The 18,192-nt window shown below is 42.7% G+C and overlaps 1 protein-coding gene across 2 annotated transcripts in view; it reads right to left on the reverse strand.

Annotated features, from left to right (window-relative positions):
- The window catches only part of EPHA6 (EPH receptor A6), a 1,141,406-nt gene that overhangs the window by 97,002 nt on the left and 1,026,212 nt on the right, over nucleotides 1-18,192 (reverse strand). For both annotated transcript variants that reach the window (XM_040338721.1, XM_040338722.1), the window contains exon 12: nucleotides 296-357. In XM_040338721.1, the coding sequence (XP_040194655.1) occupies nucleotides 296-357 (62 nt within the window). The remainder of the gene's footprint in view (nucleotides 1-295; nucleotides 358-18,192) is intronic.

The following is an 18,192-nucleotide window of genomic DNA, read 5'->3' on the forward strand; positions in this document are numbered from 1 at the left end:
CCAAAAATTCCTGTCCTCAATAACTTCAAAATACACTTTTCTAATCACCAACTCCTGCTTAGATGGGGAATCAATTATAGTCTTAAGTTGAAGTCTCCTTTATTTGCCGGAAATGGTGCAATGTACAGTATCATCACACCAAGGGAATACAGTCCAGGGGAAAAGCAGCTATTCTTCAGCATAAGAAAAAAAAGCCATGAATAATATTATGTAAAAATTAATTTGCAATAAATGGTTTCAAATCTCAGGCCAGAATTGTTTCTTATTCAAATGTCACCAGAAAATGACATCTTACCCGCAGGAATGAGTCCAAGGATCCGTTTTCCATGTACTCCACCACAATCATCACAGGCCGGCCTGAAAAAAAGGCAAAGAAATTCATTAGGAAGATTAAAGGTGTATTAGAGGTTGGTTATACATTTCCAGCTGTTATGGAAAGATTATCTGTATCACTTTAATGAAGTTCATATGTCTTAGGCTGCAGGGAGGGAAATAAAAAAAAAAATTCTTCCAGTCAATTATTTGTGTTGATGTTTTGAATGGCGAGACTGAGCATTAGAGTACCCTGATGATTTTTTATTACCTGCTCCTTGGCACATGCCATACATGGAACCGCACGTAATGACTATTGCCAGCAGTATTCATAAGCACAACAGTATGCAAGCATCTCTGTTAAAGCGTTCGCAATCAGGAAAACAAAATACATCACAGAAGTCATTATGAAAAGAGCGGGTCCAGCACTACATATGCTCATGTTTTTAAACATCATTTCAAACAAGTATAAACTGTTCTATTAAAATGCAATCTTGGTGATTGATTGTCCTTCTTTAAAAAAAAAAAAAAACTGTTTGCGCTTTCATTACTTTCTCTCTTTTTATTCAACTGATGTCTGATATTTCACCATTCAATACACAAGAAAGAAATTTAAATGGTATGATGTGCTGAAAATTGTCACTTACTAGAAGAGTCAGCTGTAGAAGTGTCTTACCAAAAATAAAAAAAGATCTATTGCAATTAAATAATACAGCATTTCATTTATCTAGCTGCATGTACTGAAAGCAGAACTCCGTGTAAAAATAAAAAATAAATAGTTCAGCTAAAGTAAAAATTAAATAATACAATACTAACCTACAATTCCTGGGGAGGGGCTTCATCATGCAGCCTGGGCTCAGAATATTATTACAGCAAGCACCAATAGAGGCATGCTTGAGACCTAGGGTACCCACATGTCCCGGATTGCCCGGAACTGTCCCGCATTGCCCGGGACTGTCCCGCATTGCCCGGGACTGTCCCGCAATTGACATGTCTGTCCTGGGTCCCGGGCACCTTCATTCTGGGACAATACAGTGTTTCTCGGAATGAAATAGAGGATACAGCCACCCCCCTACTAACTAGTAACTGGTTGCTAGGGCCGGCGCTGCCTGGCGTCTTGCAACCAGTGACAATACTCTCAGACAGTGAGGCCGGGAGCGAGGCCTGCGCCTAGTGCAGCACTGCTGTCCCCACCCACCTCAGCACCTCCTCCTTTTCCGACACCCAGCGTTGCAGCAAGCAGCAGGGACGGGTGTGATCTTGACTCTCCAGAGAGTGACCCCACTCCTTTCCTTCAATGCAAGTGGCTCATGCAAAGGGTGTGACAGCAGCACTGCATCTGGTGGCAGGCTATGGGTGGCAAGCAGCACTGCATCTGGTGGCAAGTGGCACATTCACCTGACAAATAACCCACCGCCAAATTCCCCATCAACTCTAAGACTGCATTTCCCCCCCGCCCCCCTCAAATTTTTTGGGGGGGAAGGTGAGAGAGGGGTTGTATACCTGAATGGCAGTTTGTAAATGTTGTCACACTATTGGGATCCCCAATGGTTGGGCTATCATTTAACACCAGGGCAAAGCCCACAGAGATTGGTGGAGATGAAAGACAATGGGTACCAGCCACTTTGAGAAATAAACTGGAATATATTGGATATTACATATACCCAGGGCACAGTTCTGCCTGGACTTTACTCCCAGCTTTACAGAATAAGGGCCTTTATGCAGAGTCTAGTGTTCCTGTAATAAAGAAGTACCTGGGCTGGTTAGTAGAGGGCTCTTTCAATTCTTAGGCCTTGTACACACGAGAGGATATCTGCTGAAAACGATCCGCCGGACCGTTTTCAGCGGATAAATCCTCTGGCGGATTTTGATCTGATGGCTGTACACACCATCAGATCAAAATCCCCGCGGAATACATCCGCGGTGACGTGGCCGCGCCGTCGCCGCGACGATGACGCGGAGACGCGTGTGACCCTGGAAGGTAAATACTTCCACGCATGCGTCGAATCATTACGACGCATGCGAGGGATGGGATCGGACGGACTTATCCGGTTCGTCTGTACAGATGACCGGATAAGTCCGCTGGACAGGTTTCAAGCGGATAGATTTCTTAGCATGCTAAGAAATTTTTATCCGCTTGAAAACCGTCGGCTGGACAAATGTCCGCCTGAAAATGTCCGCTAGGCCGTACACACGACCGGATCTATCTGCTGGAACTGATCCGCGGATCAATCCCAGCGGATAGATCCGGTCGTGTGTACGGGGCCTTAAACCTCATACACAGGATCGGATTTCCATCGGACAAATCTATGGATTTTTGTCCGAAGGGCATTGACCGTAAACTTGTTCTGCATACAGATGGCAGAACTTTTTCAGCCAACCTACACAAAACTACGTGGTTTTTCAGCTCTTTAGGGCCACCCTTTGGGCAACTTCTGCGAATGTTGTCTGATGGTTAGCATTGGTTCGGAGCATGTGTGTTTGTACTTTGGATTTTAGTCCGACGGACTTGTGTACACACGATCGGATAATCCGACAGAACACATTTGTTGTCAGACAATTTGAGAGTATGGCTATCCAACATTTGTTGTCGGAAATTCCGACAACAATTGTCCGATGGAGCATACAGATGGTCAGATTATCCGACAAAACCCTTCCATCACAGATTTGTTGTTGAAATATCCAATTGTGTGTACGGGCCTTTAAAGCCTGTTACCAGTCTTGTGTGAGGCTCCAGCTCCTCACAGCTTGCCAGCACACCCTGTTTGGCAGAGGGGCCATCCCCTAGTACTCCAGTTGAGTATAGCTTCCTCCATTCCAGGCAGGACAGTTCTAGACCTTGATCCAGACCTAACTTTCAAGCATATGTAGCCCTCCCAATGCAGCTGGCCTAGGAGCTAAGCAGCACTTACAGCACTCCTCCCCAAGTTTAAGGCTCCATTCAGATCTGTGTGAGCGCGTTTGTGCATGCACATTGCGGGTACAGCAGATCACTTATTTCAATGGGCTGTCCTATCTACGGGAAATACCAGGAAAGAAGTCCATGACTCTTTTTTTATATCACACGGCACTAAATTATATGGTGCTACAGCATCATGCCGTTCAGTGAGCCAAACTGTGCCGCAGCTGCCCATGTGTCAGCATTTCTTTACGCGTTGGGATCGTGCATGATTTTGCGTGTGTTTCCCACTCTCAGAAGTGTGAACCTAGCCTAAGCCTGGAATAAAAAGACCCTTTTCTTGGTTAATTCAAATATTTATATCCCTCCTTATCATGCACAATCAACAACAAAGCTCCCAGTGCTTGGCCAGCAAAGAATATAAATATTCATACTCCAACCCAATTGCTTCTCCTCTCTCCATTACAGGAGACACTTTCCAATAGGGAAATCAAAAGAAAGCAACATCATCTATCAATTAAGACTAAACTATAGTCATCTTGAATCAAGTGATACGCCATCCCCGAAACTCGCTGCTGGCTGTTGACATCTTTGGGAGGCCTACTTTCTGGTCTCCTGGCTGAAATGACAGCCCTCTTGCGCATGCACTGGAGTTCCCCCATATTCAGTATTGCTAAAATTGTGCAGTGAGCGTTGTGGTACAATGGTTGAACTTTACAGCTCCTCCTCACAATCTAAGGCCTCGTACACACGACCGAGGAACTCATCGTAAATTAAACATCGTTTTCCTCAAAGAGTTCCTTGTCAGGCTTGTCGAGAATCTTGTCAAGCTTTCTTTGCGTGCACACTGTCAAGACAAAATCTTGTTGTTCTCAAACACGGTGACGTACATCACGTATGACGGCACTATAAAGGGGAAGTTTGTTTCCACTGGCGCCACCCTTAGGGCTGCTTTTGCTAATCTCATGTTACTGCGTGTTAAGTAAAAGTTTGGTGAGAGACGATTCGCGCTTTTCAGTCTGTTACAGCGTGATGAATGTGCTATCTCCATTACAAACGCTACTTTTACCGAAGGCACGCTCCCATCTCATACTTTATTCTGAGCATGCGCGGGTTGCTAAGCATACACACGAACGTGTTTCTCGTCGTAAACCAGCCTGACGAGAAACACGACAAGGAAATTGAAACTCTCGACGAGGAAAAAAAAAAAATTGTTCTCTTTTTTTTCTCATCGAGTTCCACGACAGTTTTCTTGACGAAAAACATACACACGACCGTTTTACTCGGCAAAAAAGCTCTGCCACCAAGTTTCTTGATGGATTCTGTCGAGGAAAACGGTCGTGTGTATGAGGCCTTAGTCTATGTGCTAGCCAACCAATAAAAAAAACAACGCATTACATGTGTGGCTGATATCTTATCTCAACAGTTAAGGGTAGTAGTGAGATTGTCAATTGACAGTTTGCTTCCTCTAGTGGCTAATCTAAACATTTGTATATTTAATACCAAAAATATGGAAAAGCAAATATTTAAATGATATAAAAAACACTTTTAGGTAAAAATTGCATTTTAAAGAATATCCACTGTTTAAAGAGAATGAAAGGGTTAAAGTCTTTGTCAGACTTTTTTTTTTTCTAGGGAAATCTAACTTCTTGCCGCTGAGACACAAGGAAAAATAAATTTCCTCTTAAAGTAGAATTAAACCCAATACCAACAATGTAATATATTACAGCTGATTACCAATCATTAAATTGGTTGTAAACCCACTTTTGTCATTTACACCTACAGGTAAGCCTACATTAAGGCTTACCTGTTGGTGTTAGCAATATCTCCTAAACCTGCACGGTTTGGACAATGGCGCGCAGGCGCACTGAGAATAGCCGTCTTAAATTCGGCAATGACGAATTTGACGGCTCCCGTGTGCAGGTGTGGAGTGATGTCATCGCCGCTCCGGCCAATCACAACGCCGGAGCGGCGATACCCGGAAGTAACCTCCGGGAGCGATGTATGCGGAGGAGGGGGACACAAGGATGAGTACTGGTGCTTCGTTCTAAGGTAAGTACATGCATACTAGCTCATTATGGCTTTGTCTTGCAGTTTTTTTTTTTAAATGTGTAACTGGGTTTACTTCCTCTTTAAATGTGGTGGCTACATTATATTTATTTTTTTTGTCTTTTTTTCCTCTGTTTTCACCTGCTGATCTGGCCAGTAGCACATTATTAGAGTGCCCCCACCCTGATGAGGAAGCAAAGCGGACACCTTTGGACAGCAGCATTGTCCGTCTGTTGGAGGGGAGTGTTAGATGTACTAGCAGCTTCAAAAACACTAACAAATTGAAGCCAAACTCCAGTTAATAGCTTATTATCAGTGACAACAAAAAAATGTTTTCCTTTTGGAATGAACATTTTACATAAATAAAAACTGATCATTGTAAGCACTCCAGCTAGAGTTAAATGGTTTGTCTAATCTCTGCTGGAGAGTGTGTTCTTTTGAAAAACAAAAGACGTATTGGTTAGATCACGGGATGGAAACAGAAGAAAGAAAGTAAAAAAAAAAAAAAAAATTGTTTGCACCTACAGGTTTCACATTTAAGAATTAGCCAGCTGCAATATAATGTTTGCTACCGCTTTATATACCACTTGAGCAACACAGAGGGAAATTCATGAACCAAGCTGCTATTGTATAGAAAATCTGTCTCATAAAATGTATCACTGCTCTGGTTGTGTATTACAATGTACAGAAAAGTTGATAAATCTCCCTAAATGAGTTTAATAAGAAAGTCTTTTATTTTTTTCACTTGGTCTTTCTCTTGAAAGTTTTTCATATATCAGACATAAACCAGATACGTTAGCAGTGATAAATAATGCAACACCAATAAAGATTCATTGGGATGCCGTACAAAATAAAATTACTATGTTTCAAAAGTAATAAAAAATGCAATTCAGTTATTAGGATAGTTCCTGTGCATGCGCAATCAATTCTAACATTTTGCCATGGGAAAAATGTAGACAATTCTCTGTCCATATAAACATTGCAGAGATAATTGTTGTTTAGCACAAAAAATACATTGTATAAACATTTTCATTAACTTCTTGAACATTTTAATAAAAAAATGTAAATGTGCCAGTTCCTGTAGAATTTAGGTCTTTAGGTTAAGAGAAAGCTTAAAGTGGAGGTCCGCCCCAAAACATTTTTTAAACCAGCAGTTACACATACTGCAGCTGCCGGCTTTTAATATTAGGACACTTACCTGTCCTGGAGTCCATCAATGTCGGCACCGCAGCTGATTTTTCCATCAGCTGTCGGGTGCTTCTGCTGCCATTTGCGGGTAAGGGTACCCGACAGTGTTGCCTTTCGACTTCATGCTGGGAACACTACTGCGTAAGTGCGAGGCCCGCTCCTCTCTCCCACTGGCCTGGCGACAGGGCTGTGGTGTCAATACCCGCAAGCTGAGGCTCCCGGAAGTGGGAAAGACAGGTATCCTGTCGCCCCACCACGCCGAAAGGTGCCAAATTTTGGGTGGAACTCCGCTTTAATCCCAAAACAAAAAATTGATTATATTGCAGTTTAAAAGTCCTTAAATGTGGGGGCTGCTTTCAGTTTCATTTGCAGGCTTTTCAATTAAAATTTTACCTGGTAATCCTGTGCTCAGGGGGCTACATAAATGCACTCAACTCATAGGTGTGCGCAGCCTATTGCATTAAGGTGTGCACCTCAAAGCTCTAACACATATGCGTTATATGCGTGCATAGGCCCAATGGGGAGGGGGGAGCAAACAGGGGCGCCTGGGCAGCAGAAAGAAGAGGAACAGGGACAAGTGGGGTGGCATATATTGGTACCGATCCTCTGTATTTTACACCTGTGACAGCTGAATGTCAGGGAGAGGAGGAGAAACCTACTTTCAGCTGCTGCAGAAAAATACAATAATTTCCACCCCCGCTGCCTATCCTGTCCAGGTTTTGGGGGTCGGCAAGTAAGGATCGTGACTTACCTGTCACCTGCCTATGATTGACGGATTGCCAACTCCAGGACTAGGGTGTGCCGAGGCACACCCCTTGCGCACACCTATGACTCAACTATATCTATGGAGAGAGCCATGGTTGTCCCAATGCTATACTTCAAACATGTCTTGTATAGATTTCTGACACAGATAGATATAACAAAACACTTTAATTTAATATTTAACAAACCAAATGGGAGCCAATAGGAGAAATCCCAGTTTTACACTATAGCACCCTCTACTTAGGTAGGTGGTAGAGGTGAGATTTTTGGTGAGTGCAGGTAAATTTAAGCAGGCCTACTGAAATACCCCAATCAGGAAAATGCTGCATTATGGACACTAGAAGGAGCTGATGAGCATGGGAAGTAAATATATTACCAAATTGCAGGGATTATATGTGATGGCTGTGCGAATGCTTGAGCTCAAATGGTTTTGTAGTCCAGGACTAGAACTAGGAGGGCTAATTACTCTCCTTGAGACAACACAGGGAGTATACAAAATATACATGACAGCCCCTGATATGTTCAAGTTTTTTTCTTCACACTTGTTGAACTGATAGGCCCCTTTTACATGGAGTGGATCTATCCAAACGGAATCCACCTGCTTAGCGGGGGATCTCCCCACTGATCCCTGCTGAGAAGGCAGATGATACAGCCTGCTCACTTCTATGGTACGGTCATATGGAACCGGACTGCATGTCCGTTTCCATCTGATTGTTTTTCGATCCACTGGAAGGATGGCGAACGTATCAACATAAGGCTGATTTCAGCAGATCTTGTCGGATCGAATGACCAATGGGCAGAGCTGTCTTAATAGCATCATGGGCCCCTGGGCAAAGTAATGCATTGGGGCCCCTTCCAGCTTGCCCCAATTTACGCACCTACTTTCAAGAAATAAAGTATAAATAGTTGATAGAATGAAACATATTTTCATTAGTACTTTCAATAAAATCTATTTTACAAAAGGAAAACATTCCATAAATCAAAGACTAGTCAATGTAAAGGATACAGTACAGGGGGGGGGGGAGTCAGGTGGGCACAATACTGGGATCAGGAGAGCACAGTATAGGTTCTGGGATGCTTCCATATCGGAACAGTTTAGTAGAAAGCATGACTGTCCCAGTAAATCTGGGACAGTTGAAAAGTATGATGTAATGCAAGATTATTGTGGGGCCCCCATGTACCTGAGGCCCCAGGAGTGCCCATGCATTAAGATGGCCCTGCCAATGGGTGTCAGAGGACACATGTCCTCTGATATCTGCCGCCCATAGGTGTGCGCAGCCTATTGCATTAGGGTGTGCACCCCAAAGTTGCATTTGACTTATTTACCAGTCTCTTCCCCACTTTCCATCCTGAAATAATGGGGGGGGGGAACCAGGGAGCACACAGGGGGACCCGAGGCAACAGAAAGATGAGGAACAGGGACAGGAGGGGTGGCATATATAGGTACCGATCCACTGTATTTTCCTCCTGTGGCAGCTGAATGTCGACGAGAGGGAGAGGAGGAGAAGCCTACTTTCAGCTGCTGCAGGAGGAAAATACAGATCGGTTCGACTAAATTCCACCCTGCTGCTTTTCCTGTCCAGTTTCTGAGGGTCTACAAGGAAGGATTGCGGTTTACCTGTCACCTGCTCCCCATTGACAGGTTGCCAACCCCAGGATTAGGGTGTGCCTAATCCTGGGGTTGGCAATAGTGGTAATGGTAATGGTAATAGACGGTCCAATCAGGTCTGCCTGATAAGCTCACAGGCGGACACGATTGGTCCGCTGGTGTGAAAGGCCATAAGATAAAATGTTTGTTTATTTAACTGAGCTAAAGGTAGCAAACAAGAGAAATAAATCACCGTTAGCGTTTGCATACCCTTTAGCACCAATATCTAAAAAAAATATTTTAATAGACTATACAGGTCTATTAAACTCAACAGTATTGCTTTGGTTGGTTTCCAATGTTAGCACAGTAAAAATGAATAGAAGTAACTAAATCTAATATTAAGAAGCACGATCCGGAGAAAGTCAGTAGACAGAGAGTTTAAAAAAAGAAGGTGAAGTCTCTTCGCTTTGACCTTGTTGATATTTTTCAACTGTACCTCTGTAGTATAAACCTAGCGGAATGATCCACAGTGAAACCGCTGACAATCTCGCTGTTCAGAGACCCTCGCTGTGAATGTAATATATGGAGCTTAGAACCACAGAGGTTTGTCAACAATCTTTAGGCCTGGCCTCGGGGTTACCAATTTAACAGGCTGAAATGTCTGGAAACATTTTGTCTGAAGTTTTGTAAATAAGTGTTAAAACCCCAAAGCTAATCTCCCAACACAACAAGCAATTAAAGGAATGGCTTCTGCAGGGGTCGAGACAACTCGTGCTGATTGTCACCTTTCTGTAATTTGCAGCCATTTAGATACTATGGAGTTGAAAGAAATCTCCTTTAATCACTATTTTGAAGCAGAAGCTTGGATCAATGTCTGGCCCCTTAAACTCTCTGTTCCTTGTTCCCGATGAAACGTTACTTCTTTTTCCAGCTCTCTTACAGTATGTACAGCAGATGAAAACAGTCATGTATCATATACAAAGCTGCGCTCTCTCATTTTCCAGAACTGACACTGATTTATCATTTTACAAATGAACGCCATGGAACGCATTGAGTTTGTGAAGTGAGAGTTAATGCAGAAGAGGAATAAATTAACATCTTAATAACAACTTCCAACTGTCGCTCTTTTGGAATCAAATCACTCTTTCCTTAAGACCCCTTTCACATTGGGGCGTTTTTCATGCGGTACAGCGCTAAAAATAGCGCTGCTATACCGCATGAAAAATCATGCCCTGTAGTCTTCAATGTGAAAGCCCGAAGGCTTTCACATTGAAGCGATGCACTAGCAGGAACGCTCCAAAAGTCCTGCTAGCCGCATCTTTACCGCGGTATTGGTATCTTTACCGCGGTATTGATTTCAATGGGAAGGCGCGGTATAGGAGCGGTGAACACATGTTCACCGCTCCTATACCGCGCCTTCCCATTGAAATCAATGGGAAAGCGCTATAATACCGCGGTAATACCGCCCACAACGCGGGCGGTATTAACCGTTTTTCGGCCGCTAGCGGGGGTTAAAACCTCACCGCTAGCGCCCGAATATCGCGGTAAACACGACTGTATAGCCGCGCTACAAATAGCGCGGCTATACCGTCACCGCGCTGCACGCTGCAATGTGAAAGCAGCCTTGTTTTATGCAGCAAGCATGTTGAAATCAGTGGATGAGCCTGCAAGACCTCCACACGCATCCCAGTGTGTACGGGACCGATGCATGTGTAAGCAGGTGCTTGAATTGTGTGTTTCCTGTTTTCCTAACATGTTTTTGTCTGTTGTAATGTTTGGTAATTTTGCCCTGATGAACTGGTGGCTCCTGGGAGTTAAGGGTTAAAGGGGTTGTAAAGGTACAATTTTTTTTCCTAAATAGCTTCCTTTTCCTTAGTGCAGTCCTCCTTCACTTACCTCATTCTTCCATTTTGCTTTTAAATGTCTTTATTTCTTCTGAGAAATCCTCACTTCCTGTTCTTCTGTCTGTAACTACACACAGTAATGCAAGGCTTTTTCCCTGGTGTGGAGTGTCGTGCATGCCCCCTCCCTTGGACTACAGGAGAGTCAGGACGCTCTCTACGTTGCAGACAGAGAAAGGAGCTGTTCGTTAGTGGGCGTCCTGACTCTCCTGTAGTCCAAGGGAGGGGGAGAGCATGACACTCCACACCAGGGAGAAAGCATTGCATTACTGTGTGGAGTTACAGACAGAAGAACAGGAAGTGAGAATTTCTCAGAAGAAATAAGGACAAAACCTGAACGATGAGGTAAGTGAAGGAGGACTGCACTAAGGTGAAGGAAGCTATTTAGGGAAAAAAATTGTACCTTTACAACCCCTTTAACTCTGCTGGCCATGTTTTTCCCAGGCTATCTGGTGATGCCATCTCTGTGTGGTCTGAAGTTACTTAAAGATATTAGTTAAAGGGGTGCATGTATGCATGGCATACTACTCCTATGGTTCACACCAACAAGACAAAACAAGGGAAGATGCAGTACAAATGCAGTACAAACCAGGGAGGCTATATTGGCATTGCCAGTGACTATAGTACTAGTGTCTGTGTGCATGTAACAGTCGGGAAGTGGAGGTGACTTGGCATAGGTGATGGAAGGTCTCAGCAGTGAAGAATCTGGTGTGCTTAGGCTCCTTCCCTAGTGTTTGGGATATAACAAAACATTTTCAATGGTATTGTATATTTAGCAGACCAAAAAGGGTCAAATACATAAGAAAAGTTTATTGTTTGCTGCCCCAAAACCCCAAAGCACGCTGTCCCCTGGGCTGTGGTTGTGGGGGTCTGCGGGTGGGGGGGCTTATCGGAATTTGGAAGCCCCTTTTACCAAATGGAGGCCCCCTGATTCCAGCCCCCCCCCCCAATGTGAATGAGTATGGGGTACTATATACCCTACCCATTCACCAAAAAGTAATAAAAACACAGAGAACATTTTTGATAATTGTGATAAAGTATATATGAAGAGCGCTACCTTATATGGATTCTTTCTATTACTTTGTGTTTAAATATAAACAAAAGATATATTAATCAACCATGAAAGATTAATACAAATAAGCCAAAAGTCCATTATCTCAAATCTTCTTAATAGTGAAGTATAGTTCCATCGTGCTAAAGTGCTGTAACCTCAAATGCGGTGCAAATTTTGCTCCCCTCCTGTGTGCCCACTCAATCACCAGCTGCTATGGACTCCCAAAGACAGAGAGTCATATGCGCTTGTGCAAATATCCTGGATCTGCTGAGCTTTGTAGTCCCCCTTCATCACTCCTTAATTATTGGGCAATGGGATCACCCGTGATCAACTGACACGTTTCACCCCTCCCACAGGTGTTATCAAAGGATATCCTCGGGTGATGTGTTGTGTGTATTTATAGCGTAATACTCCTCCCTCCACACCTAATCCCCAATCAATCGCAGGTGACCGCGGGTGGTGACGCCATTTCCAGCCGGTGAGACACGGGTCTTTGTGGAATTCCCATTTCCGGTTTCATGCTTATTTTTTGTGAGTGGTATAAAATGTAGCAAAAGTTTTTTCTTTTAATTCAGCTGTCAGAAGGGAAGTCCATTGACAGCTGATGATGACGCATCGGTTGTTCCAGCCCTGCTCCTTAACAACCAGCTTTTACTGTGAACTGATTGGGCAAGGCTTCGCCCAATCAGGGAGCTGAATGCACAGTGCATTGCAGGGCGTTAGGGGGGCAAACATCCGCCAAACACCATGCAAATTTCGTTTTGCTCGTCGAGTTCCTTGTGAAGCCGCCGAGGATCTCGGCGAGCCAAGTTTGCTCATTGACTAACGAGGAAATAGAGAACATGTTCTCTATTTGGCCCGAAGAGATCCTCGTCAGTTTCCTCGGCCGAAAGTGTACACATGACCGGGTCTCTCGGCAGAATACGGCTCCGATCGAGTTTCTGGCTGAATTCTGCCGAGAAACTCTGTCGTGTGTACGGGGCCTCACTTGTATTTTAGTGCAGACTTCTGGGAAAATCAGTGAGCCAATCATGTAAGAAGGGAATTACATTTCTGGAGGCGGTCCATACACCAACTGTGTACAGAAGGACTCCAGGTTGCAATATTGCATTGAATTTTATAGAACATTACAGCACTGAAGATGAAAAAGGAAAGGTAATTTTCAATAATATTAAATTACAATATAGCTTGTGTCACAATTGTATGTGCTATATTTTTTTTCTACAAAAGTGTAATTACCCTTTAAGATTTATTCCTTAATAAATACTTTTTCACCAAAGGCTCTGTTGATAATTAACAACCCCATGGACCAATAGGTGACACTGTATGTAATAAGTGTACATATAAATACAGAAAATATTTGGCCCATGTTAACTGTAGGTGGCCCAATTTTCAAATGAATATTTTAATGTTTCAGTTCTCATATTTTCCATTAAAAGCACTGACTGTGAAAAGTTAGCCCATGCAAATGATTTCCACCTCTCACTGTTCTTTGCCAAACAAATACTTTTTTTCTTAATTTCTGTATGTGTTTTGAATGTCATGGGACTGAACGATGTTTGTCAAAAGTACAATAGGAAGCAATTATTTCCAACACTTTTAGCCCTGCCGAAACACAAAAAGAAAACTTAAAAAAAAAAAATATATATAACAATTATATAAATTTCCATAAACCTCATGTGGCCTATTACCAACTGTATTATAATTACTTTCAGATACTGTCCAGCTTTGCCTCTGGAAAGTGTCATATTTTATTTTATTTACAAATGACAATAAATGGTAAAGCAGTAAGATGTCTGTTTTTGTATGGCTGCTCAAACATATATATATTTTTTAACAGGGACAGATTCACACAATTAAAGGGCAATGATATATAATATGAAAGTATACATAATACACTTCTTTAAAAAAAAAAATTGTTTTGTAAAAATGGATGGCTGCAATAGGCATGTAATCCACTATGCTAACATATCTGTACACATTTGGACACACTTTGTCAAACTCATTTTATTGCTTTTCTTTGTAAAACAAAGCTAACAGAAGCTCTGCAGGAAAAAAGCTTAAACATGGCACAATTTTTGCACATTTGTAGACAGAAATATAACCAGGTGCTTGGCTACAGGGCCATCTTAATAGCATCTTGGGCCCCTGGGCAAAGTGATGCTCTGGGACCCCTACAATGATGACGGTGCAGGTAAACAGACATTAAGTAGGTAGGAGGCAGACTGCCTCCCCTTTGCAACTATCACTATGTGCCATCATGGGGCCCCCAATTTCAGGGCAGTGTGGGTTCAAGGACCAGCTGCTTTGGGGAAAGTGCAGGGGCCCCCCATGCAGCTGGGGCCCCTGGGCAGTGCCCAGGTGTGCCCTCTCATTAAGACAGCCCTGCTTGGCTAGACAGAAAGCAAGTTAGGAAACTGTACTGCAGCTGCTCTCTCTGCCCTCACTGTACAGTCCTGCTGGATCTAGTAACATTGTCTGCCCTCCACCAGTAGGGGGAGCAGACAAGCCAATGAAGCTCTATAGACTTGTATGCTGGGTTCATTGGACTGTGGGATTTAAAGTCCTGAATGGGAGCCATGCTATGGGAACCATGCTGTGGAATCCTATGGGCCATTGAATTACAGTACCCACAAGGAGACAGTGAGAGGGAGGAGGAAAGGTTATATGTCCTAGTTTGCAGACCACAGACCCTAGATGCAGAGAGACAGGAGTGCTGTGTACCTGTGGGTTAAGTACTGGAGCCACTCCAAGCTGATCCCGAGGATGATTAAATATTGGGACTGTTGCAGCTGCATCACTGGGGCTGGTGAGAGGGCATTGCTGCCACTGATCTGTTGCTGTTGGTAGGGACAAACCTGTTCACAAAGACTAGGCATTTGACTAACAGCCTTTCACCACTGCATGCAAACTTTACTGCCACTGTGCTTTTATGCACCATCGTAAAGACTGTTTGCTGGCTAAATAACTAGGGCAAAAGATTTGTGTCTTTAGGTAAGCTGCTCCACAAGGACTCAATCTACTGTCTATAGTAAGAGTTGCCGTTACAGTAGACCTAGGTCTTTGCATAGTCATTCCTAGAGTGCACTCTAGCAGTACGGCACACTGGTTGCAGAAAGGTTATTACAATACCATTCATCATTGTAGTTAATGTTATTTTTGCCTTTGCATCATGCTGATTTGTAGGTCATCAGTAGGGATGAGCTTCGTATTCGAGTCGAACTCATGTTTGACTCGAACATCGTATGTTCGATCGTTCGTCGATCTACAAACGTTTTGGGCCGTTCGCGCCAAATTCGAGTTACGTTTCACAGCCCATAATTCACTGCGGCATCGCAGTGCATTGCTGGCTGATGATTGGCCAAGCATGCAAAAAACGGAGAGCTTTAATTGGCTTAATTGGTTAAGAGAGAACAGAGAGAGGCAGAGAGAGTGTCATTTTTTGCAGGTAGATAGAGCAGGCAGGCAGGCAGGCAGGCTAGTCAGTTAAAGTTACAGTGTGTAGAGGATATATATGCATCCCTGGTGTTGTATATATATTTATACACTGTATAGTTTAGCTAGATCAGCTCTTCCTAATTTACTGGCAGGCAGGTGATTGTGCTAGCTGCAGTATTCTCACGTGGTGTATTGCCTGTGTCCTCTGCAGTGTGCACCATAAAGCTACGTAGTGTGTGTACTGCATTTGTCCGCTGCAGTTTGCACCTAAAGCTACTTGGTGTGTACTGCCCGTGTCCTCTGCAGATTGCACCTAAAGCTACGTAGTGTGTACTGCCCGTGTCCTCTGCAGTGTGCACCTAAAGCTACGTGGTGTGTGTACTGTCTGTGTCTGTGCTATTTTTCTCAATGATTTTCATCCATATTGCAGGGACCAGACATTACATTAAAGCCGCAAGCAGTTTTAAATTACCTTTTTCTTATAGTAATCTCATTTTGTGCAGGGAGAGTTCTAAACATGTGCCACTTCACAGGCATACTATAGACACCAAGCAGGTACAATATTTAAAGGAATTTTTCATATTTTTTTAAATTTTATTTAACCCTCCTGGCGGTATTCCCGAGCGTGACTCGGGGTGGATTTTTTTTGCCAAAATCGGTAACCCCGAATCGGGGTAGCTATGCAGAGCCTGCGCTGGCTTACCTTGTTCCTGGATCCAGCGATGCCACCACGCTGTGTGAGCGAGCGGGACCTCGCTCGATTCACACAGTGTCCTCCTGTGCCGCCGATCTCCGTTCCCTGCGATGTTACGACGCACGGGGGCGGAGATCGGCGCCAAATTCAAAAAGGTAAACAAACACTATACATACAGTATACTGTAATCTTATAGATTACAGTACTGTATGTAAAAAATACACACCCCCCTTGTCCCTAGTGGTCTGCCCAGTGTCCTACATGTACTTTTATATAATACAAACGGTTCTTTCTGCCTGCAAACTGTATATTGTCCATAGCAACCAAAAGTGTCCCTTTATGTCAAAAATGGTTTTAGATCAGCTAGAAAACAGCGATAATAAATTATAATCACTTACAGAATTGTGCGAAAATAATGACAGCAACAATTCTGCAACTGAACAAATTTCAGTGATTTTGAGTTGATTACATTATTGAATAATTTTTATTAGAATTATATTATTATTTGTTATAATTATTTATAATTATTTATTATATTATAATTTATAATTTTGTTTTTAAAAAAATGTCATACCCGGGATTCCTATTAGACTCTGGTTTGGTCAGATTTAAGTGAGTTATTCCTAAGAATTACAGGCCTACAGTATAAAACGCCAAATTTCCTTGCAAATAATGGTACCGCTTTCTGCATCTTTTTTCTGAAAGAATCATACCGCCAGGGAGGTTAAGCATCATTAAAATCACTGCTCCTGAAAAAACAACCGTTTTTAAAACTTTTTTTCCATTGATAAATGTTCCCTGGGGCAAGACCCGGGTTCTCAAAGACGTTTTTACAGGCATACTACTGTATAGACACCCAGCAGGTACAGTATTTAAATTAATTTTTCATTTTTTTAATTTAAAGCGGAGTTCCAACCACAATTAGCATTTTTTAAATGTATGTCCTTTCATCCTGCGTTTTTATAATATAAATCTGGTCACTTACTATTTTACAATCCGCCACCGATCCGCATAGATATTAAAAAAAGATAGTTTATAAAACTATGTCTACACCGTTGTCATTTTGCTTGTGGGCATTGTGAAGCCTACAAGCACTTACTTCCTGGAAGTCTTGGATGGGGAGTGATAATTGGACACCGCACTGCATCCTGGGAAATGATGACACACATTTCCCAGGAGCATTAGAGGGAGATGATGTCAGAATCCTAGGTGCATTCAAAGGCAGATTTCATGGGACCGCATAGCAACAGGCATTTCCAGATGAGTAAAAAAAAAATATTTTTTTTTTTTACTTTTTTAGGTCTAATGAGCACAATAATGAAAAAAAAAATTGGAAATTTTAAAATCACTGCTCCAGAAAAAACGACCGTTTTTAAAACTTGTTTTCCATTGATACATGTTCCCTGGGGCAAGACCCGGGTTCTCAAAGATGTTTTACGACAATAACTTGCATATTAGGCTTTAAAATTAGCACTTTTGAATTCGAACGTTCGAGTCCCATAGACGTCAATGGGGTTCTAAATGTTCACACAAACGATCGGTCCGTTCGAAGGTTCTGGTGCGAACCGAACGGGGGGTGTTCGGCTGATCCCTAGTCATCAGGTATAGATCAATTCAACTATATACAGCTCTACACCTAACTGCTACTAGATAGTGACCATCTTGTCTAGTGAATTGTGGTTGATTAAATACTTGATTTACCCATTTATAGTGAGGGAAAAAAATATTTGATCCCCTGCTGATCTTGTATGTTTGCCCACTGACAAAGAAATCAGTCTATAATTTTAATGGTAGGTTTATTTTAACAGTGAGAGACAGAATAAAAAAAAAAAATATCCAGGAAAGCGCATTTCAAAAAAGTTATAAATTGATTTGCATTTTAATGAGAGAAATAAGAATTTGATCCCCTATCAATCAGCAAGATTTTTGGCCCCCAAGTGTCTTCTATACAGGTCAAGAGCTAAGATAAAGAGCACTCTCTTAAAGTATCAGCTTGTTACCTGTACAAAAGACACCTGTCCACAGAAGCAATCAATTAATAAGGTTCTAATCACTCCACCATAGCCAAAGAGCTGTCCAAGGATGCCAGGGACAAGATTGAAGACCTACACAAGGCTGGAATGGGCTACAAGACCATTTCCAAGCAGCTTGGTGAGAGGGTGATAACAGTTGCTGCAAATATTCGCAAATGGAAGAAACGCAAAATAATGGTCAATCTCCCTCGGTCTGGGGCTCCATGCAAGATCTTACCTTGTGGAGTTTCAGTGATCATGAGAACGGTGAGGAATCAGCCCAGAACTACATGGG

The sequence above is a fragment of the Rana temporaria genome, chromosome 2 (genome assembly GCF_905171775.1).
Source record: "Rana temporaria chromosome 2, aRanTem1.1, whole genome shotgun sequence".
Taxonomy (NCBI): domain Eukaryota; kingdom Metazoa; phylum Chordata; class Amphibia; order Anura; family Ranidae; genus Rana; species Rana temporaria.